This window comes from Chanodichthys erythropterus, chromosome 13, assembly GCF_024489055.1.
Source record: "Chanodichthys erythropterus isolate Z2021 chromosome 13, ASM2448905v1, whole genome shotgun sequence".
Lineage (NCBI taxonomy): Eukaryota > Metazoa > Chordata > Actinopteri > Cypriniformes > Xenocyprididae > Chanodichthys > Chanodichthys erythropterus.
Window position 1 is genome coordinate 36492338 of NC_090233.1, and position 26890 is coordinate 36519227.

Genomic DNA, 26890 nt, shown 5'->3' on the forward strand with positions numbered 1-26890 from the left:
TTTGCTGAAATTTCATCTTCATGGAGAACACAGCTCATGATTGCTTAGCAACGGCAGACACCACAGAAGCACAAGCTCCCAAGCACTTTTGAAAAGATGAGAAAGTGGTGTGGCTGGCAAATGCCATTTGGAATTGGAAAAGTCTTCATTAAACTTGCAGTGCTGGGGATGCTCCAGGACCAGGTTTGGGAAACACTGCAATGACTACACTTTAACTTATCTGTACGTTTAGGACTCACAATTGGCATCTGTTATATTTAACTTTTATTTCAGTGATATATTAAAAATGAAAAGAAACAGGTCAAGAAAATTTCACAATGTCACCATCTATATTGTCACAATTGTGATCTAAGGTCATGTCAAGCACGCTTCATTGTGGGACACCGTTTTGATATATTAAATCTAGAAGCTCATACTTTCATACTTCAGCACCTTATACTTACACAACAGCGCCTCCCTGTGGGTGATTAAACACTTACAAAGAATATGAAATTGGTGGAAAAGAGAGCAAACGAAGACAGCCAATACTTTATTCCATCTTTATTCATGAAACATTAGTGTAAGGAATCCTGTAGTGGTTATAATTTTATACATGTCAGTACCATTGACATACGATTAGAAAAAAAAAAAACTTTTCACATTCTACAAACATATGCATACCACAAATCCACATTATCCCAACGCAACATCAAATCTATACAAAAGATGAAAAATATATCCAGTTTTAATTTAAACATTTGTGATCAAAGTGAGGATGACATTCATTTCCAAACATCCTCAATCAGTCACTTGTTAAATTCTGCAATTGCAGATATTCTGATTATAGCCTGTTTCAGTAACGAGCTCAAAACTCTTAGAAACGGCCGGTCAAGATCCAGCATTACGATCTCACTTATCATTTCACTTGGAGAATACAACTCCAGAGCAGGTTTTGATACAGAGAAAAAATCATTCTTGCCCTGTCATGATATATTTAAAAGGTGAGCCCATGACAGCGAAACAAACAACTCCAGTTTTTAAATAGCTGATGTACCAGGAATGAACTACAATATAAGAAACATTTCCAAGAAACCACACATTGGAAAGCATATCAGAACTTAGAAGCATGCTACTTACTTTCACAAACAGTTTTATCGCTTTCTGTCTTTGGATTATAGAGTTACAGAGGTCAGGACCTCAAGTGCTAGTAAAACAGAAACAATCTAGCGATTGAGTGTACATCAGTACATAAACTACCTGCAGGGGGCGATGTGGTCCAACAATGCTTGATTTACATTAATTTCTAGAGTTCCGTTCAAGTCAATAGAACTTTCCATATTATTTAGGCTGTAATTTGAAAACATGTCCAAGTCACATTTCACCCTATTTGTAAAATACTTACTGTGACACTTCCATGACAATTAAGCACATTTCTCCCCAAAATTTTATTGTGCGTTAATTTTATTAGAGTGGTCTCAAATTCTCATTAAATCTGACAAAAACTTAATCAAGGAAATCTATGATAACTTAAATAGTGGTAGGCGTAAAGGATTGAACAACATGGCTAAATCATAACTAAACCATCCAAATCAGACAGAAGCAACAAGAAGCTCATAGTCACTGAAATGCATCTGTTCCCTCAACAGAACTTTGAGGGCATTCTAGAACTGCAAAGGGTTCTAGGCAAAGTTCTGTGTGTTGAGACAGATCTCTCTAAGGAACACCAGCATGAGCATGTTTCCAATATGCAAACCCAAGGTAAATGCTCTCAGTTCTGTAAACTCATTTAAAAAAAAAAAAAAAAAAAAAAAAAAAAAGATCCAGCCTGTGCTGACACTGGATTAGTCCCTGTTGTTTTCCTGGTTTTCAGAGGCAATTTCACTGGATCCATAAGTCCTTAAAAATTTCTGCTGAAGTTCATCCAGTTCAGCAGGCAGAGGGATATTCAACTCTTGATTCAGAGTTAATGCCTCAAAGCAGTCCTCCAACTTCTGAAAAGCAGGCCTGAAGAAGACAGGAAGAGGAAAAAGGTAAGAACTGGAGGTCTTTCCGTCCATTACTGGGTAATGTTAATCACCACTGTTCATACTATAGCTAGATACACTACCATTCAAAAGTTTGGGGTTGGTAAGATTTAATTTTTTTTTTTTTTTTTTTTTTAAGTCTCTTAATCTCATTGCTCACCAAGGCTGCATTTAACTGATCAAAATAAAGTATACAATATTACAATTTTCATGTCCTAATATTAATTAAGACTACATGGAAGATTTGTAAAAATTAAAGGTGCCCTAGATTCAAAAATTGAATTTACCTTGGCATAGTTGAATAACAAGAGTTCAGTACATGGAAATGACATACAGCGAGTCTCAAACTCCATTGTTTCCTCCTTCTTATATAAATCTCATTTGTTTAAAAGACCTCCGAAGAACAGGCGAATCTCAACATAACACCAACTGTTACGTAACAGTCGGGGTGTACTCCCCCAATATTTGCATACGCCAGCCCATGTTCCCAACATTATGAAAGGCATTAGACAAGGGCAGAACGTCTGGATCTGTGCAGAGCTGAATCAACAGACTAGGTAAGCAAGCAAGGACAACAGCGAAAAATGGCAGATGGAGCAATAATAACTGACATGATTCATGATAACATGATATTTTTAGTGATATTTGTAAATTGTCTTTCTAAATGTTTCATTAGCATGTTGCTAATGTTCTGTTTAATGTGGTTAAAGTTACCATCGTTTCTTACTGCATTCACGGAGACAAGAGTCGTCACTATTTTCATTATTAAACACTTGCAGTCTGTATAATTCATAAACACAACTTCATTCTTTAGAAATCTCTCCAACAGTGTAGCATTAGCCGTTAGCCATGGAGCATAGCCTCAAACTCATTCAGAATCAATGTAAACATCAAAATAAACACTGTACTTACGCGATTAGACATGCTGCATGACGAACACTTTGTAAAGATCCATTTTGAGGGTTATATTAGCTGTTTGAACTTTTTTTATGTTGTTTAAGGCAAGCGCGAGCTCTTGGGGCGTGGAGCACCAGATTTAAAGGGCCACACACCCTGAATCGGCTCATTTCTAATTATGCCCCAAAATAGGCAGTTAAAAAAATGAATTTAAAAAATCTATGGGGTATTTTGAGCTGAAACTTCACAGACACATTCAGGGGACACCTTAGACTTATATTACATCTTTTAAAAAAAAGTTCTAGGGCACCTTTAATTTGTCATTCATGCTGTTAAATCTGCCCACCCATAGTAACAATCAGGGTTTGTACGGCCATGAAAAACCAGTAAAAATCTGTATAATAGAATATATGTTTAATCGTGCCCTGAATTTCAGAGTTGGATTGTGGGTATAGCACAAGTCATAGCACAATTCCCACAGTCTTATAATGTATGAAATTCCTGCAAACATTTATTCACTATAGCATGTTGGTTAGATGATTAAATGAATCCACATTTGAAAACAGCATGATTGATTTAGTGGTTCTTCCACATCTTCTTTCTCTCGCTCTCTCAAGTGTATGGTGGCCAAGAAGTGCAAACACTCACTTTGCAAAAAACAAACAAAAACATGCCTTGGGACGCTCTCACTGCATGATGTAGCCTTTTGGAATGCAGTTACAATGCCCCTAAAATTCCAGTTATGAGGGCAAAATGCCCATGTTTTTGTTATAAGAATGGTATAGTTAAGCACACAAGCAAGAGTGCTGCTTTTCCCAAATATCAGATTGAGCAATGTCAAATATCAGATCGACCGATTTGATAATGATTTTATATACTTCAATAAACAATAAGTTAATGTTAATTACATTTTAGAAAAAAGAAAAGTTAATAATGTAGGTTCTGCTCTATTTCGCCAACGAAAACAGTTCCAAACAAAGTCACAGAAGAACTCACTGTAAAAAAAAAAAAAAAAAAAAAAATATGACCAATAAGTTGACTACTTTAACTCATCAAAATAAAGTAAAGGTGCAATATGTAATATTTTCTGTCCACTAGAGGTCGCTAGAGTCCTATTCAAAACAAAGGCGTAGCTTGATGACTCCAAGTTTAAGCACGGAATCTTGGGACATGTGGTCTTCACCTCAACGGACAGTGCAAAAGAACAGGGATAGGACTCGGGAAGAAATCATGTTCATGGATTTGATTATTAACGTTACTGTAGTATAAAGCAGAGCAGGACCGAGTGTTGTGGGAGCCAAACGAGGCCACTGGAGCGATTGTATTTATTTGTGCTACTGCTTTTAATTTATTTGTTCTTATTTTATTGAGTAAATTCAAATCAAAGTTTGAAATCAAGCTTCCTTGTGCTGTGTGTAAGCTATTGCACAACAAAATAACCCCATTATAAAAACCCAAATACATAGAGTGAGCAAATATTTAAGTGAGATAATTGTCATTAAAAAAAAAAAAAATGTCTAAAAAAGTATTTTTAGACTCAAATTAAAACCACCTTCAACATTACTGCTTAAAAAAGAAGGGCATTTGTGACAAAACACAGTGGACCTTACCGGTTGTCAGGGGCGAGGTCACAACAAGCCACAGCCAATGCAAAGAAAGCAGGAGGACAGTGCTCAGGAAGGAACTTCTCTATGAATTTTTGCACATTAAGCCCAAAATCCAGCGTTCTTGGAAGACACTCAGGATCTGCATAAACTTGACCAATAATCTATTAAAAGAAGAAGGAAGAATGAATAAAGAAAAATGGAAGAGAAATAAACATGATGAAACTTACAAGCATCCACTTTATAACCGAGAATGAAATGTAGCTATTTTGACTCAAACCAGTTGAGTGTAATATAAGCTTTCAGCAATCCTACATTTGTATTCGACAAGCGCTTACATAAATGACAGTTAGTTCTAAGAGCACATGCTGTCCTCATAAAGACATGCCATAAAATCTGAGATGTTTACCACTCCATAAGACTCTTACCTCACAAAGTACAATGCCAAAGGAGAAAATATCCACCTTTTCATCATAGCGTTTACCTGTTTACACAGAAAAAAGAGCTCCATCAAGAAAAACAAGCTTACGGAACAACTCACAAACACCTTTATATTAGATGATAACAATATACCTGGAGGAACAGGACAGTATTCTCAGACAACAATTAAGGTGATATAGGTACATTTGACATGTCCAGTTGATGTCCATCCAGTAAGCAGTATATAAAATGTAGTCACATAAATTAAACTATTCACTGATATTTTTAAATCTTTCAGACACCGCATGTGAAAGCGGATGGATATTTAGTTTAGGATTATTTGTTTTTCTTGATGCAAAGATCCTAAGTGTAATTCTCTTTTCTCACCATTGAGCATTTCTGGGGCCATCCAGTACGGGTTCCCCACCACAGTGTAGCGTTTCTTACGGTCAATGCGTCTAAACAGCCTTTTCTTATTGGTTGGTTTGTCGGGGGGTGGCTGCTTGACCTTTTCCTCCATGATTAGACGAGACAGACCAAAATCTGCCACCACAACGGTATTGTCCTGCAGGGGTCAGACAAGTCGAGCAAAGATGAATAGATTTATGCTTATCATGTGCAAAAATGCTTATCATGACAGATAAACATTTCTATGATACGAGTTTGAGTATAAAGGAAAAAAATATTGAAAAAATGTGTCAAAAATCTTGATCACACGAGAAGTCAATCCTAGCTTTATACTGTTTGTGCATGTCTAAATGTGCATGCCATTTGTTCTCTTAAAAAGGTTCTTTAAATAGCTTGTGATTCACAGAGGATATATGAATATCAGCATTTCCTGTCTTATCATCTTACCACTAACTAAACAAGCGAGCACCCACTAACTAAACAGAACAGATCTTCACACTTCAATGTATTTTCTCTCTCCTGCTCAAGTGTTCTTACGTAACTTGTTTTTGGGTGCTTGTCTACTTTAGCCTTTCCATTTGTGCTGACAAAAGCCTGTCAGCTATTCTAGGCCATGGGCTCCCTAAGCAAGGCCTAATAAATATAGACTTTGATCTAAATTAATGTGAATTGGGTGAAACTCCCGTACCAGTTTGATCAGGCAGTTGTGAGAGTTGAGATCTCGATGTATGATGCTCATTGAATGCAGATATGCCTGAAAGAATAAAGAAGATAACAAAATCAATCAGAGAAGAAAGAAAAAGAGGTTGTGTCTGAGCAGAATGAGGAAAGACAGAGGTGTATTAATAGATCTACCACTTGATCAATAAGAAGAACAACAAGAAGAACTAAGACAAAAAATGAAGTGGTGTATTACAGCAACACTAGGCAACAGGACACAACAAAACCTCCTACTAAACAGGAAGTTGCTTCACAGTCTCTTCAACTACTCGGACAATCGCAGCCAATCTGAATAAGCATGCAGCAACAGAATTTACAGACAATACTATTGATATTGTCTGGACACAAAAAAACCCACACATATTAGAAACCTCTTCAAGGTTTATATTTTTTCCATTATCTATCAGTATCTCTTAAGGGGTTAGTTCACCAAAAAAATCAAAATTCTGTCATACAGTGGTTCAACCTTAATGTTATGAAGCGACGAGAATGCTTTTTGTGCGTCAAAAAAACTAAATAACGACTTTATTAAACAATATCTAGTGATGGGCGATTTTAAAACACTGCTTCATGAAGCTTTTACGAATCTTTTGTTTTGAATCAGTGGTTGGGAGCATGTATCAAACTGCTGTTACGTCATGAGTGTTTTGAAACGTTTCGAAATTTCAATGGTTCATGTGACTTTGGCAGTTTGATACATGCTCCGAACCACTGATTTGAAACAAAAGATTTGTAAAGCTTAGAAGCTTCATAAATCAGTGTTCTGAAATCGCCCATCACTAGATTTTGTTGAAAAAAATGTTATTTTGTTTGTTCTTTTTCTTGTCGCTTGACACATTAAGGTTGAACCACTGTAGACACATGAACTGATTTAAATAAGTCTTTAGTAGCTTTCTGGGCATTTGAAAGTGTTAATTATCTTGCTGTCAATGGAGGCCTCACTGTGCCATAGGATTTTATCAAAAATATCTTAATTTGTGTTCCGAAGAAGAACAAAGTTCTTACGGATGTAAAACGACATGAGGGTGAGTAATTAATGACAGAATTTTAATTTTTGGGTGAACTAACCCTATAATTATTGTTAGATGAGGATCTTAATTTAAATATAGGTATAAACTATTAAAGGATTAGTCCACTTTTAAATAAAATTTTCCTGATAATTTACTCACCCCCATGTCATCCAAGATGTTCATGAATTCTTTCTTCAGTCAAAAAGAAATTAAGGTTTTTGATGAAAACATTCCAGGATTATTCTCCTTAAAGTGGACTTCAATGGTTGAAGGTCAAAATTACAGTTTCAGTGCAGCTTCAAAGGGCTTTAAACGATACCAGACAAGGAATAAGGGTTTTATCTAGCAAAAACGATCAGTCATTTTTGAAAAAAAATACAACTGTATATGCTTTATAAATACAAATTAATTGCACGTTCCTTCCCTGTTCTACTTCCGAAAAAAAAAAAAAAAAACTGGCGCCGCGCGCTCTTACCGGCGTTCTTACCTTAAAGGGTTAGTTCACCCAAAAATGAAAATTCTGTAATTTATTACTCACCCTCATGCCGTTCCACACCCGTAAGACCTTCGTTAATCTTTCAGAACACAAATTAAGATATTTTAGTTGAAATCCGATAGCTCCGTGAGTCCTCTATAGGGAGCAATGGACACTTCCTCTCTCAAAATCCATAAAGGTACTAAAAACATATTTAAATCGGTTCATGTGAGTACAGTGGTTCAATATTAATATTATAAAGCGACGAGAATATTTTTGGAGCGCCAAAAAAAACTAAATAATGACTGATTTAGTGATGGCCGATTTCAAAACACTGCTTCAGGAAGCATCGGAGCACAGATGAATCAGTGTGTCGAATCTGCTGTTCGGAGCGCCAAAGTCACGGGATTTCAGCCGTTGGCAGTTTGACACGCGATCCGAATCATGATTCGATACACTGATTAATTTATGCTCCGAATCTTCCTGAAGCAGTGTTTTGAAATCGGCCATCACTGAATAAATCGTTATTTGTTTTTTTTGGCGCTCCAAAAATATTCTTGTCTCTTTATAATATTAATATTGAACCACTGTACTCACATGAACTGATTTAATTATGTTTTTAGTACCTTTATGGATCTTGAGATAGGAAGTGTCCATTGCTCCCTATGGAGGCCTCACGGAGCTATCTGATTTCAACTAAAATATCCTAATTTGTGTTCTGAAGATTAACAAAGGTCTTACGGGTGTGGAACGGCATGAGGGTAAGTAATAAATGACAGAATTTTCATTTTTGGGTGAACTAACCCTTTAAGTTGAATATGGAAGGCTTAGGACATTCAGCGTAAGCGTTTTGAAGAATGCGGAAAGCGGAAGCACGTGCAAGGTGATAATTTGTGTTTATAAAGCATATACAGTTGTATTTTTTTTCGCAAATGACCGATCGTTTCACTAGACAAGACCCTTATTTTTCGTCTGGGATCGCTGTAAACTGTAATTTTGACCTTCAACCGTCTGGAGGCCATTGAAGTCCACTATAGGGAGAATAATCCTGGAATGTTTTCATCAAAAACTTTAATTTCTTTTCAACTGATGAAAGAAAGACATGAACATCTTGGATGACATGGCGGTGAGTAAATTATCAGGAAAATTTTAATTGAAAGTTGACTAATCCTTTAAATATCCAACACTGATGGATAAATATCCAATAATGGATGATGCCAATAAATATAAAATATACTAACACTGGCTGATAAGTGATAAACAATATGGCACAGATATTGTGCATAAAATAAATAAAACATACTTAATGTAGAGCTACCCAGTGTGTTACAAGAGAAATAGAAATCAAATGTCCTGACGTGGCATTTCTGAAATGTTACACATGGAGATGTCATAGATTCATATTCATATTAAAACAGGACTAATAAATCTGAGTAGAAAATTATACTAGTATTATTGCTCCTCTGATTACACAAAACATAATGCAAAATTGTTTGCTATCAGTTGACAAAACCCATGTCATTGCTGCATCATACTGGTTGAAACACTATAAAACTACAATGTTTTGATAGTACCAGAGGCACAGTGTTTACACTTCGAGGAAAATCAACCTACGGAAGTCGTATAGTTTTTGCATATTAAGCTGGGATGGAAAAATTTTTTTTAACATCCAAATAATTACATTAAACTGGCTACAAAACCCATTTAAATGTTATCTCACCATTTCCTTCATAATATGTATATATAAGTATGTAAATGATAATCCAAAATTGCCTCAAATATTGTACAACAATAGCTTATATTGTTTTGCAGTGCTATATGTGTGTAGACCCAGAAGCCCACTCACCATTCCAGATGCAATGCTCTTTGCAAAACTAACTCTCTGTTCCCATGGGAAGGAGTCCTGTAGGGATAAAAAGAGAGAGAGAGATGAATTGCTGGCCTAGTTTATAACCACACTATAATACAGCCCAGTGTGACAGCACGCTATGCTGTCCGTGAAATAGAGAGGAAATCGCTACACAACGGCAGCCGCTTATTACAGACACAAATTACTCACACACAGATACAATTATTGAAAACATTATAGTGCATTAGAGAGACACAATGAAAGACTGAACGAGAGAGGTATATCATCTGTTATCCTTATGTTTTGTGTTGAAACCCATATTTGAAGCAAACCCAGTGGGTGATCTGGAAAACATTCCCACTAGAATCCCTCACCTGGAAACACTTCATACCTCCTTTATCTCTCATCCAATGCAACCACACAACTGCATTTTCTTTCCCTTTCATTTCATAGAATGTGTTTGTGCTATTCAGTCCCTATTCCATGTCACTCTCCCTTTCTCCTTGCAAAGTTCATCTCAGGTGAACAGAGACAGTGACAAAGACTAAAACACTAACAGATAATGTACGGCCCTTCCTAGAAGCAAGAGGAAAGGAAAAAAGGGATTTTAAAATCAGGACGCACCGTGTCACGGATAAAATCCTTCAGAGTGCCTCCCTCAATGAACTCTGTTATCAGATTAAGCCGCTTGTCCTTGTACAAAACCCCAATGAACTTCAAAACGTGTGGATGATCAAGACTTCTCATCACTTTTACCTGGAAAAGAGAGAGTGAGAGAGAGAGAAAAACACTAATCGTTGAGATTCTTAAAAGTTATTCATACTAAATGCAGACTGGATAAATCTAAGACTAAATCTCTTTTCCTCTGAAGAAAATCACAAACCCTACAGCAACGCTGTATCCCGGCGCCACATGGATCTGTTTTATCTGTTTAAATCACACTCTGATAGTGACCAAGTGCAGACAACAAAGGGATGGAAGGAATAAAAGTGGATACGGAGAGATGAAGGAAAAAATTAAGGAGGTAATCAGATGGAGGAATGAGAGATACTTGTGGGGAAAGAAAGGGATCTTCATACCTCCTTTAGGAACGTTTTCTGTGTCTCTTCATCACAGCGGATCAGCTCCTTCATGACCATAACCTCACCTGTGGCTTTATGGGTCACCTACAGAAGATCACACAGTATTAGGTTTGGAAATTGAAAAAATGATTACAGTTCTTCAAAAATATTGGAACCAAATAGTTTTAAAGGGATAGTTCACCCAAAAATGAAAAACTTGTCATCGTTTACTGGCATTCATCCTCATGTTGTTCAAAACCTGCATGAGTTTCTTCCTTCTGTTGAACATGAAAGAAGATATTTTAAATAATGTTGGTAACCTGACGGTAGCCATTGACTTCCATAGTATTTTTTCCCCTCCCTTCTATAGAAGTCAGTGGCTACTGTCAACTCTTTGATTACCAACATTCTTTAACATATCTTCTTTTCTGTTATACAGGTTTGGAATAACATGAGGGTGAGTAAATGATGACAAAATGTTCACTTTTGGATTAACTATCCCTTAAATGAACTTCATTAAGAGTTCTCAAACTTCTGCATTCTTCTGCCAGTTGTGAATGGAACTATAATCCTGCACTGTGGCATTCCAAGGCAATAGAAATTTCTTCAGCTGAGTTGTTTGGAAATTCAATGATTAAGAAAACGCAATTTAGAGTTGTGGAATCAGAACCGAAATTCCTTATGATTTTGGTACAGAAGGAAATACAAGCCTATCCTCCAACAATGAACTACACGTATTCAATGCAGCGATACAGTTCTTCTAGACTACTTTGTGGAACCAATGACTGCATTACAAGGAAAATTAGATATGTTGTTAAACATATGCACACCTTAATGGCCTGTCCAAAGAAGCCTTTTCCAAGGATTTCTCCATGGATGAGGTCACAGGGACGGAAGATACGGTGGGACCAGCTGGAAGGAGAGCGGAGGGATTCAGAACGCCCAATATCTCGAGTCAGAACTTGAGGTTCCTTAGGAGATGAGACTGGAGACTTGCAGGTGCTGTTGCTACGTCTACAACACACAAGATAAAAGTATTAATTTTGTATAAGCCCAAATAGCAATGAGAATAGGAGTGTGTAATGTATATTTACTTTGCACCATTTCTTGTATGTCCACATCCACTTGGAATAAACAAACAGTTTTAAATGCTAAACCTACACAAGCCCAGTGCTGAAACCTGACTGGTTAAGTTACCTGAGGGACCTCCTCTTTAACGTCCTATTGTCCACTGTGTCACTCCGCTCAATCTCAGCATCTGCCTGGGAGGACAGACGCATACGGGAGGCTGCGGGGACACCAAGTTGATTGCAGGAAGTGCCCAGGCGCAGTCGGTCCAGACGCTGTCTGACTGGATCATATTCCATCAACAGCTGTAGTGTCTGACTGGTCCGATGGATGAGGTCCTCCACCTGAAATGACCAATCAGAATTCAGAAGGTCACAAAAGAACTCGTCATTTTTTAAGTGCCTGTGCGCCACAACAACAATAAAAGCTAGAGGACAGCATTTAGCCATAAAACGTAAGCATTGTGCACTAGTGCTGTTCACATAGATAACATTGATTTCCCTCCCAGTCAAAGCTGGTGCCACACAAAAGGTCTTTCTAAAGGTGCAAAAGATAAGCCTTCAATACCAACAATAAATTATGTAATACACAGGAACAGTGGAATACATTTGAGATTCAATATTTTTAGGTTGACAAATCTGGACATCCAGTAATGAGGACATCCAACAGCTTTCTGTAATTGTGTCTACGTTCCATTTTAGGACTTTACGTTTTTCCATTTTTAGGATTAAGTGGACCTCAAGCTGCTCATTACAACAGGCAGATGGCTGCCAAACAAAGTCAGTCCTAAAACCTCAATGGCACATGATTAAATTAAGGCACAAATCCATGACAACAGATGAGAAGCAGTGGAATTCAAATGTTAAGGAGAAATGGTGGGAAAATGAAATCACATTTACAAATGCACAATGAGAATGCAAAGCATTTAAATCAGAGTTCACACAAACCTCCCAACGCAGGTATGCGTAAAAAGTTAAACCATGCGTGACTCCTTACATTCTATTCTTAAGAAAACTAAATATTGCTTCTGCAACATTAACACTAACAAAAAACAAAACAGATGCAGGTCAATGAAGTTATAGCAAAGCGCCAAGTGTCATATGAATTTAAAAAACACACAAAAAAAAAACAAAGCAATAACAAAGAGCCTGTTTCTAGGAAGTAATTTAAATTCAGTGTGATGACCAGGTTAAAGTAATTACCAAGGTATGAAAGGAGTGTCATTGTATGTGCTGAGACAAGCTATGGTATGAGTTTCTATTTCAAATGGTTACCATGGCGTTCCTCTGTATTGTCACACTGCTTCAACACGTTAGCGTTGGCACGATTTCACCTCACCTCAAAGCTAATATCAAGCATGGTAGCAGTAATAAATGGAAAGTACCTCCTCCTCCATCAAAGCTGACACCGGGAGTCCATTGATCTCCAGGATTCGGTCGCCAACATGGATGGCGTTCCGAACCTCTGGACTGATATGCATCCCTCTGACCCTGTAAGGATAAGGTTTTGGGGAATTTTCATCAAAAGACATGATGGGAGAAATCTCATAGCTTTCTGTTAAGGTTTTAAATCCAAAGAACACAAAAACAAATTGTCAGTTTGTGCCCTCAGTCCAACACGAGCAGTTGTATCACCACAGTTATGCAACACATTCCTTATGGCATTAATAGTGTCTCTGGCATGGGGTGTGGTGGCATTGTGATGAATCTGTGAGGTGATAAATAACTTCAAGTCGCTATTATTCAAAATATTTCTCGGCATATTCTGCTTGCTTAACCAAAACTCAAACGAAGATCTCAAGTAAGGAAAGCAGGGGATGCATAAAGTTGTTGTTTTTTTTGTTTTTTTTTAAACATGTTAATTAAATTCTGCATGTCTTCACTTACTCTTTGACCTGGACACTGGCCGTGGCACTGGTGCAGTCTCTAATCACACTGACAGAGAAGCCCCTTTTACCATTGGTGGCAGAAGGCATGGAAACCAGAGTCACTGTGTGAGGGAGCAGGTCTGTTGGAGAGTCAGCCAAACCACGCTTCTCCAACATCGGTGTCAGGACCACCTGCTTGTAACATTTACCACTGTGTGAGAAAGACAAGCTGATGAGCCTTACTAGAGTTCGAAAACTTTAGGACCTGAACTTTTAAGGCAAGACCTGACAAGAGCAAGTCACCTCCAGACATGTTATGTAACGCTCAGATGTGTCAACCTGCCTGTGCTTTAATGAAAACAACAAATGAAGAGAAACTACAAAATAGCAAACTGAGTACACACAAAATGCAAGTTAAGTCCAATAAAAAGCCTTTTAGATAAAAAAAAATAGGAGATAATGATTATTATCATATTCAATATTAAATTCTGTTTACCATTACTGTTTGGATATAATATACATTTAAGTTCCCACAGTTTGAATTTAATTTGAAAAGTCTCCCCACGGACAGTTAATTTATGTATCGTTTTCTCAGTAAAATTTGGAAATAAGCCTTATTCATGAAAAAAAAAAAGTCTCTTAATTGTACATAAAACTATTCTACATAAATATAAATTGATGCATTAAAATCAATGGGTCAGTTTATTAAAGAATACATTTTATAAAAGAATAAAATTGCATAAGGTTTCCTCACCAGTTAATTTGGTTACCAGTACGGTATGTAACTAAAATAAGGGTGACCAGATTTTTTAAAAGTCTAAAACCAGGACAAACGGGCTTTTTTTAATGAGAGGTGTCCACCTATTATTACATAAAATAATAATAGAAATGCAATGCCAATTTGATGATTTACCTTTATAAGTGTAAAAAATGTAAGCTGAGAGTAGAAACCCTCATAAAACACCACATAAATCCACGTGTTGCACAAAGAAATTCTTAGATTTTGTTCAGTTTGTCTTTCAAAAACAGCTTTGTGTTTCTGTCATCCTATTGAGCAGCACCACAAATGGTACCAGAGACTGTAGATAAATTGACACTGAAGATACTTAAAGGGATAGTTCACCCAAAAATGAAAATCTGATGTTTATCTGCTTACCCCCAGCGCATCCAAGATGTAGGTGACTTTGTTTCTTCAGTAGAACACAAATGATGATTTTTAACTGCAACCACTGCAGTCTGTCAGTCAAATAATGCGAGTGGATGGGAACTATCAATAAGAGTTGAGAAAACTTGCAGAAAAATCCTAATTAAACCCTGCGGCTCGTGACGGCACATTGATGTCCTAAGACACGAAACGATTGGTTTGTGCGAGAAACCGAACAGTATTTATATAATTTTTTACCTCTAAAACACCACAATGTCCAACTGAGTTCAGCATTCGCTTAGTGAGGTCTGATTGCGCTCTGACAACGGCAGTGATGTCTCGTGCTTATGAGTGCATTTTTCATTTTTGGGTGAACTATCCCTTTAATTCAAATTGAAAATTGAGTAAGCCTAATACTGAAAATGGGACATATGTACTTTTTTTGTATGTGAATTGTCTGGGCGCACCTTGTAAAACCAAGACATCTGGTCATCCTAGCTAAGATATGTAAAGTCAACACAAGAGGAATCATTAATACAGTCTAGTTTCTGTACCAGTACAATCTATATGTAAAGTTTGGAGTTGAAAAGTGTGAAGTTACTCACCAGTAAAGTTTGGTACGTTCCACTAAGGCATAGGTATCCTGATCCTCAATCACTACCCTGCAGCTCAAACACACAAAGCATTCAGGGTGGTATTTATAGTCTCCTGCCACCTGAAACACACAAATGCCCAGCGCAGGTCAGAACATCAGATGCCTCGTGATTTCATTCCTAATGCCCACTTTGGACATCGCAAAAGAAAATCCTAAATGCCAGCAATATCAGCCCTGACAATGTCCAGATACAATCTTTATGGAATACTCTCAGTGTATGCTCACAGCTCTCTCTGCCAAGCTCAGGCATGGTGGATCATGCTTTCATTGCGCTTCATCTGCTTTGTGTCGGTGTACTGTCTTCGTTCAGTCTGCGTTCTTTGGCAGTGACGTGAGCATGTGTGCTATCTTTTTCTGTAACACCTGCAAGTGTCTGGGCCAATCTGTTATCAGAAGAGACATAAGGCTGCCAGACCCTTTCTATAACCATGATCCCATGCTCTTACACAACGTAATTTGTGTCAGTCTCTGTTTAACACCTCCTACCTCTATCTAATGCAGGCTCTTGCTTTGACCTCCCTCTCATAAATCTTAAAAAAAAAAAAAAACACTTTTACACGAAGAAAAACAGTTTTCTCTTTTTATTTTTACTGACATTTTACCCTAAGAAACAAAAGAACCGGAAAGAACTACACATAACATTTTATTCTGAGAATTTACTGGAAATACATTAACCATAAACAGTCATTTACTAACCACTAGCGAATACAACTCCACAGAATTCATAAATCAAACACATTTTTTTTTCTTGTAAGTAATTAAATCTTGTAAGCAATTAAATATCCCAAATCTCTTTCTTTAAAGGGATTTAGGATATTTTAAAGTACTGTTTTGATATATAGCATATTCTATTAACTTCAGACCAACACTACTTCCCTAAGAAAACATCTTGCACTTTTAACACTAAAAAAGTGTTTATTAATGATTTTCTTACATTTGAGGATGTCTCCAAAGGGAAGTTTTGTGGGATTAATTCAACTTCTAAGGACACATTTATCTCAGAATAAAAGCCAAATAAAACCCACATACACATTCATTACCTCGATTTTGCAAATAAATCAAAGTCTCAGTGCCAAAATCTTAGTAGCTCTCCATTTCACTCCTTAGAAAGATATTACACACACACACACACACACTTTGCAGATCTTTTTGAACTGTATTATGAAGGCACACAAACTCATAAATTCTAAATAAAAAGAACTGCCAATCAACAAGGGTTATGGAACAGAAACAGACTTTTATTCTCTTATTGTGAATGGAAAATTATTTAACCAATAATCCTCTGGCTCTTCCTTTCATTGTGGCTGAATGGAGAAAGTATGAGGTCACGCTGAGATTTCATTTTATGTGTACCACAAAAGACAGATTAGCAGTTATGTTTACCGAGCTGTGAATCAACGGTCCCAGGGTTTGACTAACCAAATTCTTGGGTAATTTCTCAGCTGGGTAAGCCACACCTCCTCATGCAGACTAAACTATTCAACAATCAGAGTGTAGAACATGCAAACAGGCAATTAGAGGATTTTATGCCTACTTGGTTTTGGTCTCACTCATTCTAGCATAAAATGGAAATGCATATCACCATTACAAATTATATATAAATATATATAAAATGTATGTGTGTGTGTGTGTGTGTGTGTGTGTGGAGCAGACAGAGTATGGGAGTGAGGCAATTGATTTTTCACTGACTACATTTACAGTGCTTTGCTCAAGGGCAGTTAGTTGAACTGCTTGACACTTGGTTCAACTTGTGAGTAAGCATGATGTCTCAAATCTTTTTGGTGCTTACACGACTCATAAATGTCATACCTTCCTGTGTGTTACAGTACAGAGTGAATGTGCTTTTGAGAGGCTGTTTCCCATCAGTACATTGTAAAAGAGCCACCCCTTCCTTAGGACTCAAGGAGTCACATCATCACAGCTAACTGAACAAAGAACAGGAAAAAAAACCCTACACATCTCATTTACCAAGTTTATTTCTCACCATTTATTTCTCAACATTTGATGTGCTATAAAAGTGGTGGCAAAACCAGTACAGCAGCTTTAGACATAAAAAGTTCATACCAAGATGGAAGAAAGGAAGAACACAAATAGGCCAGAAAATGAACTAAACTGAACAACAATGAGGAACTCATTCATCAACTTTCAGGCAGCCAAAGAAAATCATTTTCATTATCATGGATGGTCTATGAACAAATACACAAACACATTTAAACAAGCACATCAGCTGTGAGGATGTAATTTCTCCCTGCCTGTCTTTCAAAGGTTGACACCCCGCTGCTTGTGCTTCTGAGCCCAACTGGCAATGCACCCTGGGTCTCTCCAACCAGAAATACTTGGCATCAGTTAATCCAAGCCCAAACAGAAAAGGCCCATTATGCTTTTTGATCACTGGCAAATTCTCCTCTTTCTCCCCCTTTTTCTCTTAACCCATTTAAAAACTACCTGTTTTAGTGAGAAGTGATTTGTTTACATTAGAGATGGATTTGTAAGTCTCTCTCACATTGATACAGCTTCCATCAGCATTATGATTACAAAGCTCCTCATTGAAGCCCAGGCAAAGGCATTCCAGACCCATGATGAAACAGCACACAACACTGTGGCCATTCCAGCCTTCAGATCAGTCATTCTGTTCAAAGGAATGAGATCATTTATAACAGTCAGCAATAACAGTTAGGCTGAAATCAAGACAGAGATTAACAAAGGGAGCTATGATTCAAGTTTTTTTGAGACACATGAGAAAACGAATGAGTTATATATTAGGGCTGTCACGATATCAGATTTTTCACACCACAGTTATCGTGGCCAAAAGAATTCACAATATCGATATATTGCGATATCTATAGAAACCTTGAAACCTATAGAAAAAAGAAAATGTTATCAGTCAAATTCATCTTTACTTTATTTTGTCTTTTTCATTGTTTTTTTAAGTCAATGAATTACACCATTGCATACAACTACACTTAAGGGTAATCAGATACTGATAAACAACTGATAAACACAAGGCACCTTTATTTTTACTTTGTGCATTCTGTCTTTAGCAAATTTTTATGAAGGAAGACAAGCATTTAGTATATCTGATTTCTGAAGCTGGAGTAAAAAAAACACTGCCTGAATGTATCCCAAAGAACTGAAAAGTCTTTCTGATGCACATTGAGGCAGAAAATATTTTATTTTATCTTATTCTATACAGTGATAAAGGCTATATAGATTAGCATAGCATTATAAATATAGGCTACATTATCCTTATGAAGATAACTAAGATGGCTTCAACACAGACAAACCATATATAGTACTGTCAAAATGGTGTGTTAAATCATTCAAAATGTCTATCTGCATTTTAAATGCACATTTAATAAAGATTACAAAATCAGAGAATAGCCTACTTTTCGTTTTGAATAGTTTCATTTAAAAGTAGACATTTCAAGTTTTCTGTAGATATATTTCTCATGTCTGTGAGAGGAATTATTGGCACCCTTGATCAAAGATGACTCTAAAAATAAATCTGCATTGTTTATCCTTTTGATCTTTAATTCATAAAATTAGCAAGAATCTAACCTTTCATTGAAGGAAAAGAATTGAAAGTGGGGGGAAAATAACATTAAGAAATAAATGTTTTTCTCAAAAACATGTTGGCCACAATTATTGGCACCCCTAGAATTTTTTATGAGTAAAATATCTCTGAAGTATATTCCCATTCATATTTACATTTTGTTAGCAAACCAGGGTGATCATGAAGTTGTCCAGCCATGACTTCCTGTTCCAGAGGGAGTATAAACATGAGGAAACACAAAGGCCAAATTCCCTTAATCATTCATCACAATGAGAAAAACCAAAGAATATAGTTCTGATGTGCAGCAAAAGATTGTTGGGCTTCACAAAACTGAAAGTGGCTGTAAGAAAATAGCTGAAGCATTGAAAATCCCCATTTCCACTATCAGGGCAATAATTAAGATGTTCCAATCAACTAAAGATGTTACAAATCTGCCTGGAAGATGACGTGTGTCTAAATCGTCCTAATGCGTGGTGAGGAGGAAAGTCTCAGAAAGCCTAAAAAAAAAAAAAAAAATACCAAACAGCACCTACATCCCCACAAGATGTTCGGGAGGGTTTCAATAAAAATCCTCTGCTCTCATCCAGAAACAATCTCCAGCATATTCAGTTGTCAGACAAGACTGGAACTTCAAACGGGACCGGCTTCTACGGTCAGACGAAACTAAAAAAAGAGCTTTTTGGCAGCAAACCCACCAGATGGGTTTGGTGCACACATGAATAAAAAGTGCCCCATGTACACGGTTAAATATACTGCTGGATCTTTAATGTTGTGGGCCTGTTTTTCTGCTGGAGGTCCTGGACATCTTGTTCAGATACATGGTATCATGGATTCTATCAAATACCAACAGATAAAAAAAAATCAAAACCTGACTGCTTCTGCTAGAAATCCAATAATGGGCTGTGGTTGGATCATCCGTCGGGACAATGATCCAAAACAAACATCAAAACCAGCACAAAAATGTGTCAATGAGCACAAAATGAAGCTTCTGACATGGCCATCCCAGTCCCCTGACCTGAACCCTAAAGAAAATGAGTGGAGTGAACTGAAGAGAAGAAGCACAACATGGAGCTGGGAATCTGAAGGATCTGGAGAGATTTTGCATGAAGGAATGATCTCTGATCTCTGATCTCTTGTCAGGTGTTCTCCAAACTCATCAGATATTATAGAAGAGACTCAGAGCTGTTATCTTGGCAAAAGGAGGTTGCAAAAAGAATTGAATAAAAGGGTGCCAATAATTGTGGCCAACGTGTTTTGGAGAAAAAGATTTATTTCATAAAGTGACTTTGCCCCCACTTTCAATTCTTTTCCTTCATTGAAAGGTTAGATTTTTGCTCATTTTATGAATTAAAGATCAAAAGGATAAACAATGCAGATTTATTTTTACAGTCATCTTTGATCATATTTATATTCTGGCCACGACTGTATATATACAAAAATGTATTTATTTTTTTAAAGAGGCACCATTTAAGAGATGGTCTCTTGCTACATATTCTCACTGAGGGCTAAGCCCCCCCTGAAGATCAAATCCTAGAACCGCCGTTTGGTTCACTCCAAACACTGCACTGTATTCTGCAAGAGTCTTCATTACACCGGAGAATCCAAATGTCATGAAAGGCCATTTCAGGTCTGTTCATTCATCTCTTTCATCTGTTCAACTCACTGTTGCACTGTTGTCTTTCATAGATATAAAGAATGTGTTGTTTTCATTCCTTCATGTGCATTTGGCTATCTACCAACAAATAAGGAAGCACATAAACGGAATATGCATTAGTGTGTCCTCTGTGCTGAACGCACGATGAATTTAACAACACTCACAGTTACAGTTCATATCTGCACCGGAGTGAGTCAGTTTCAAGTTTTTTTGGACATATTTCATATACTTTTTAAAGGTTGCCTAGAACTTTTTTTAAAAAGATGTAATATAAGTCTAAGGTGTCCCCTGAATGTGTCTGTGAAGTTTCAGCTCAAAATACCCCATAGATTTTTTTTTATTCATTTTTTTAACTGCCTATTTTGGAGCAATATTATAAATGAGCCGATTCAGGGCTACTGGCCCTTTAAATCTGGTGCTCCACGCCCACGGAGCTCGCGCTTGCCTTGAACAGTGCATAAACAAAGTTTACCAGCTAAAATAACCCTCAAATGGATCTTTACAAAGTGTTCGTCATGCATGCAGCATGTATGTGTCGGATTATGTGAGTATTGTATACTGTTATATTGTTTACATGTGATTCTGAATGAATTTGAGGCTGTGATCCGTGGCTAATGGCTAATGCTACACTGTTGGAGAGATTTATAAAGAATGATGTTGTGTTTATGAATTATACAGACTGCAAGTGTTTAAAAATGAAAATAGCGACGGCTCTGGTCTCCGTGAATACAGTAAGAAACGATGGTAACTTTAACCACATTTAACAGAACATTAGCAAAATGCTAACGAAACATTTAGAAAGACAATTTACAAATATCACTAAAAATATCATGTTATCATGAATCATGTCAGTTATTATCGCTCCATCTGCCATTTTTCGCTATTGTTCTTGCTTGTTTACCTAGTCTGTTGATTAGGCTATGCACATCCAGACGTTCTGCCCTTGTCTAATCCCTTTCATAATGTTGGGAACATGGGCTGGCATATGCAAATATTGGGGGCATACACCCCGACTGTTACGTAACAGTCGGTGTTATGTTGAGATTCGCCTGTTCTTCGGAGGTCTTTTAAACAAATGAGATTTATACAAGAAGGAGGAAACAATGGAGTTTGAGACTCACTGTATGTCATTTCCATGTACTGAACTCTTTGACTATGCCTAAATAAATTCAATTTTTCATTCGAGGGCAGCTTTAAAACAAATATTAGCATTGAAGTTTTACAGTTTTACTATAAAATAAAATTATCTTAATTAAATACTCAATTTCTGGTCTTGAGATAGATTAGGTCTATACTTCTCTAGGTGGGTCCTTGAATGTAAAAGTTTGCTTAATTGGTATTCTTACAACACTATTACTTTGTAAGAGGAACAGATCTTACTTTAATCTTAGTTAAATCTTTTTACTAATTTATCTATTTACTAATAGATAATTAAAATCAAAAGTTGTTTCTTTAACACTAGTTAATGAACCTGAACTAACATGAACGAACAAACAGCTGTATTTTTATTAATTAATGTTAACAAAGACTATTAAGTACTGTAACAAATGTATTGCTCATTTTTAGTTAATATTAGTTAATGCATTAACTAACCTTAACTAACGGAATCTAATTGTAAAGTGAACCATCCCATTAAGGCTGCAAAACAATCAATGACACATCAGCACAAGCTCTGTTGAATCTGATGAAAGTTTGGATAATTGTAACTTCCACCTTTGATGATATATTGTAATTATTTAATAGATATAGCAGAGCTTTGATCATTTATGAGACAGCCATTTTTGACTCATAAAATTGTTAGAAAAAAATAATGCTGACATAAGGACTTCATAAAGAGACTGAAGCGTGTGTTTCATATGCTTTCCTCACTCATCACTCAAATGGGATTCACCACTCACATTAAGACCTCTATATACTCACAACGAAGTTCTTTTTTGTTCTTCGTTTAGGAGTAAAAAGAAGTTCGAAATACCTGAGCAGCGATATACTGTTATCAAATATCTGACTCCGCCCAAACTGCTGAGAGTGGCGTTTAGATGAATATGTAAATAAGTGCTGCACGCTTTCCTCTCAATAACAAAATAAACAAGACAACACTATTTTTTATAGAAAGCATAAGAAAAGCATCTGATCATAACATGTTAGCACGAGCTCTGCAAATTAGCACTCCAGTAAAGTCACGTCTTGTTTATTTATATGGCATTTAATTCAATCGGTTGCTTAAAAGCAAGCAGCTTTACAGTATCAAACATGAAAAACAGTGTCAGTGTCTCATTTTATCAAAGTACTTCATTTTCTACTACAAAGCGGCTCTCCAGTGTGACAGACTCAACAGATTAAATGAGTCAGAAGAGTTCCATGTAAAAGACGACAGAGCCTTAGCGCACACCTCCTATTACGTTATCATCACGAACCAATGGTAGTTCGAAGGTGTTTTGTAGCTGGAGCGAACTTTTTCTGAGAGTTCGCTTTGGCAAGCCATTTCGAACTCCCAAAACAAACTCCAAACGAACTTTGTTTTGGCCCGATTTTGTTCAAAGTGACGTCACATCAGTTTGTTCTTCGATTCTGTTTGAGGTATATCTGGGCCTTTAGGAGTGGAAAAGAAAGTTTAAATCCTGTTCACCAACCTTTACCTTATCAGTGACCTCTGCAGGACTATGAAAAACATTTGCATTTATTGACTTTGCCTGCCTTCATTCGACTTCTTGTTTTAGCCATGTAAATATTTACTGAATGAGACAATGGCATGTTATCTAAGTGGTTCTTGCGCAGGTTAGCAGAACCTTCTGACATTATCTTCTTAAGACCTTGCAGCTGATAGTGAGTTTCTTTACTCTCTCTGTTTTTTTCTGAAACTCTCAAGAAAAACAAATAGACTGCAATGAAATTCAGACAAGTTCACATGGCTTTTCTTACCATAGCAGGTCCTGTCATAAGCAGCGAGCAACCATGGCACAACTCTCCAAACTTCTCGCAGTAATGTTTGTGACAGTACAGCCTCCCCTCTTTCTCAAAGTACCAGTTTGTCAGCAGATCAAAGCACACAGAACACCTGGGGAAAAAAGAATGGAAGAGTCTGTAAGTGAAACATTCTGCTTACAGACTTTCCCTTAAGCAACTGCTCTGAATTTAGCTCTCCAGGAGAGAATAGAAACCTGATTGACTGAAATGTTTAGCAAGTGAGGAGGATTGCTTTGCTCAGTACCAAAGCATGTGACTGTTTTAGGTATTTTACATGTTCACCATGTCAATGGGAATTTCACACATATATATTTTACCTAACAATCATTTACTCTCCGTCATTCTGTTCCAAACCCACAGGACTTTCCTTATTCAGTAGAATACAAGGAGCAGCAATATTGAAGAATAGTCACTCTTCTGTTCCTCACAAAAAAATATATATCAGAAGACTTGCAACATATAGCTTAGTTCACAGGTTGACTACTTTAATTAAAGTTTTATTATTTATTTGTTTGTTTGTCTTTTTAGAGCTTGACAGTTCAAAATACTTTCGTTACATGCAAAAGAGTGGTCAGGATATTCTTCAATATTTCTTCTTTTGAGTTTCACAGCCAAAAGAATGTCATTCAGGTTTGGAACGAAATGGTCAATTATTTCATTGTTAGTTGAACTTTAACATTTACCAAACATTTGGGTTCAACAGATGGTCCAAAGGATAGTAAAAACATAAGTTATTGAATGTCTACAGTATTTCAGCCATACGTCTGAAAATGGCATAACTCACAAAGTACATTCTACTTCTAAGACATATTTTCTTAGTATCTGAGGTAAAGCTAAAGCAGTGGTCAATGATGTCAAAAGAGACACATGCAGTACGTACAAAAACATTCTTTCAATCGTGGCCGAGACAAAGTCCAACCGGGCAACACACAAACACTATAGTTAAGGAATTTGGGACATGAGCCAAAACAAGTCATGAAATTTTCTCCTACACTCTTCTTTCAGCCACCCTACCTACAATTGAAACCTGATGTTGGGATACAAGCTATGCCACTTTAAGCTATTATTTACTTCCTATGAGGAAAAAAAAGGAACCTAATTAAAGACTTTGAACAGCAGAGCACTTGCACCTTGAGGCCTTTTGAAACAATAAAGGATCACTTGTCCAGAGGAGACAGGGAAGGATGCTTGAAAAGCAAAAAGTTCCTCTTTACATGCCACAGCTTGTTTTGCCAGACTAGGTGAGGTGAGGAGGGGGGCAACTGGGACCTACATCAGATGTGAAACACCTAATGGCTGTGTAACTTTAAAGTAAAGCCTTGGAGGCAAATGGCAGTACCATGATGAATGCCCTAAATATTTCTGCTAAATATACAACAAATCCCGCTCATACAGTCACTGTAAAGTATGTGTGCTGTTATATTAGGGATCATAAAACAACTCTTCATAAATATAATGACAAATAACGATACCAAATAGTTGGACTGTTTTGTCTTACATAATTTTAATTTTATAAATGAATCGCTAATAGGTAATCAATATACTATGATTTATTACACCTCTGAACTGTGTAGTTATTATTCATGCTATTTTTAGGTAGTTATTACAACACTGTTCCTGGATCATTATTGATCATAAGTCTATTAGGACAGAACTGAAGCAGCCACTTGAAAAAACCTTGAAGCTAAAACAATTTTGTAAAGAGCGAATCTGGCCAAATTTTCCACTGTGAATAAAGCACAGAATTTTAGATCCTTAATGCTCCAAAAGGCACAAATTAAAGGTAACACCTGCAGGTAAGAAAGTAAAGCATCTTGCCGCCAGGGTAAAAGAGCAGGATTAAACTCACAGACAATGGTTACTTATTTTTTAAGAGACTCTGGTCAGGAAAGGAGGTAGACAGCCACCAAGTCTGAACCAAAGCAAAGTCCAAGCATCCAGGCAGGAAATCATCCCCAGGCCATGTTCCAGAAGTTCAATGAGCTTTATTTCCACAATGAGGAAAACATGAATTATTCTACAATGCTGAAGGTATTAACAATTAATCTTTTTAAATACCCTATTAAAATTGACTTGGCACGCAGCACGAATGGCTTGGTGTGTGGTATGAATGGAAATGTACTAACTTAAATAAAAGTTATAGTAATTTTCCCCCCAATTTTAGAATTCTGAGTTCACATTTAAAGCTATATGTTGCAGATTTTTTAGCATCTAAATCAAGCCCTGCAAACTGAAGGCCAACTATCACTCGAAACCAACTTTCTGACAAACCCAACGAGACAAAGTGCCAAAGGGAAGCGTCTGGCATGCAATGTTCTGCTGAATGCTGTTTTCTCTGGTACACCATGTGCCAGAAAAAGGGAAATAGAGGGAAAGAAATGGGGAAAACTGAAAAAAAAAATCCACTCAATGGAATGAACGTAGGGAGGATGTGGAAAAGCAACATAGTGCTGAGACGTTCTGATAATGATCACATTAGTGCGAGAAGGCCACCAAACCCTCAAGCCTGTCGACAGAATGGCTAGATTTTGGCCATGTGCCCGATTGTTGCCTTTGTTTGGAGGAATGTTGACAAGCTCTGCTTCTAGAGGCAGACACAATAAGTCAGTCACCCAGACAGAGTGGGTAGAACCTTCTCATCCAGTCTAGGGACACCATTTGTGTGCCTGTGGGATGAAACCTGCTCACAAGTTGGGCAACTTGTGTTCTGACAGTGACATCATAACAGATGAAAATGTTTGTGAATCATCCTCTGGCAAACATGGTGAACTAACATCTGTGAGGACATTGCAAAGGCAGAGCAGGTGTGCACATATGACAAACTTTCACCTGTGCACCAGATGCGACCGGTACATTTTGGTCTCTAATTTCCAAACATGTTTGTCATGTTCCTAATGGAGAATACCAATGCACAGAACTTAGATAAGCTCATATTAACTTCATAATTTGAACACTTTAAGTGAATTTAGGCATTGTAATATAAATAATTTAACAGTATGAAAAATGCATTTGCATTCTGATATTTGGTAGAGATTACATTTAGTGTTATTAAATTATTCATGTTCTTAAAGATCAATTTAAAATGAGCATTAGGTGAGCATCTAATGGATCATATGCAACTGACGATTGGACAAATGGCTACTGAAAATTCAGATTTACCATGAGAGGAATAAATTATGTTTTAAAGTATATATTAAAATAGAAAACAGTTATTTTACCTTGTAATGTTTAATTAATTTTTGCAGCATATTTTGATCAAATTAATAAAGTCATATATATATATATATATATATATATATATATATATATATATATATATATATATATATATATATATATATATATATATATATATATATATATAAAAAAAAAAAAATCCAAACTTTTAAGTGTATATTCAATATCAACCAATACCAATAAAAAAAAAAAACTAATATTGACCAATAACCATATTTTGTGAATTTCCTAGTTATTTATGACCCCCTCACCATTTAAGCTCTCAAAAGAAAAGAAAAGAAAAGAAAAGAAAAGAAAAGAA

At 36.6% G+C, this 26890-nt stretch overlaps 1 protein-coding gene across 1 annotated transcript in view; it reads right to left on the reverse strand.

Annotated features, from left to right (window-relative positions):
* Positions 1-542: 542 nt before the first annotated feature.
* The window catches only part of limk2 (LIM domain kinase 2), a 30933-nt gene continuing 4585 nt past the window's right edge, over positions 543-26890 (reverse strand). The window contains exons 3-16 of the mRNA XM_067406868.1: positions 23308-23443; positions 15132-15241; positions 13402-13593; positions 12900-13005; positions 11645-11859; positions 11278-11461; positions 10466-10552; positions 10011-10142; positions 9384-9440; positions 6021-6086; positions 5312-5489; positions 4933-4988; positions 4511-4668; positions 543-1983 (exon numbers count right to left, since the gene is read on the reverse strand). Of these exons, the coding sequence (XP_067262969.1) occupies positions 1821-1983; positions 4511-4668; positions 4933-4988; positions 5312-5489; positions 6021-6086; positions 9384-9440; positions 10011-10142; positions 10466-10552; positions 11278-11461; positions 11645-11859; positions 12900-13005; positions 13402-13593; positions 15132-15241; positions 23308-23443 (1840 nt within the window). The 3' untranslated portion in view covers positions 543-1820. The remainder of the gene's footprint in view (positions 1984-4510; positions 4669-4932; positions 4989-5311; positions 5490-6020; positions 6087-9383; positions 9441-10010; positions 10143-10465; positions 10553-11277; positions 11462-11644; positions 11860-12899; positions 13006-13401; positions 13594-15131; positions 15242-23307; positions 23444-26890) is intronic.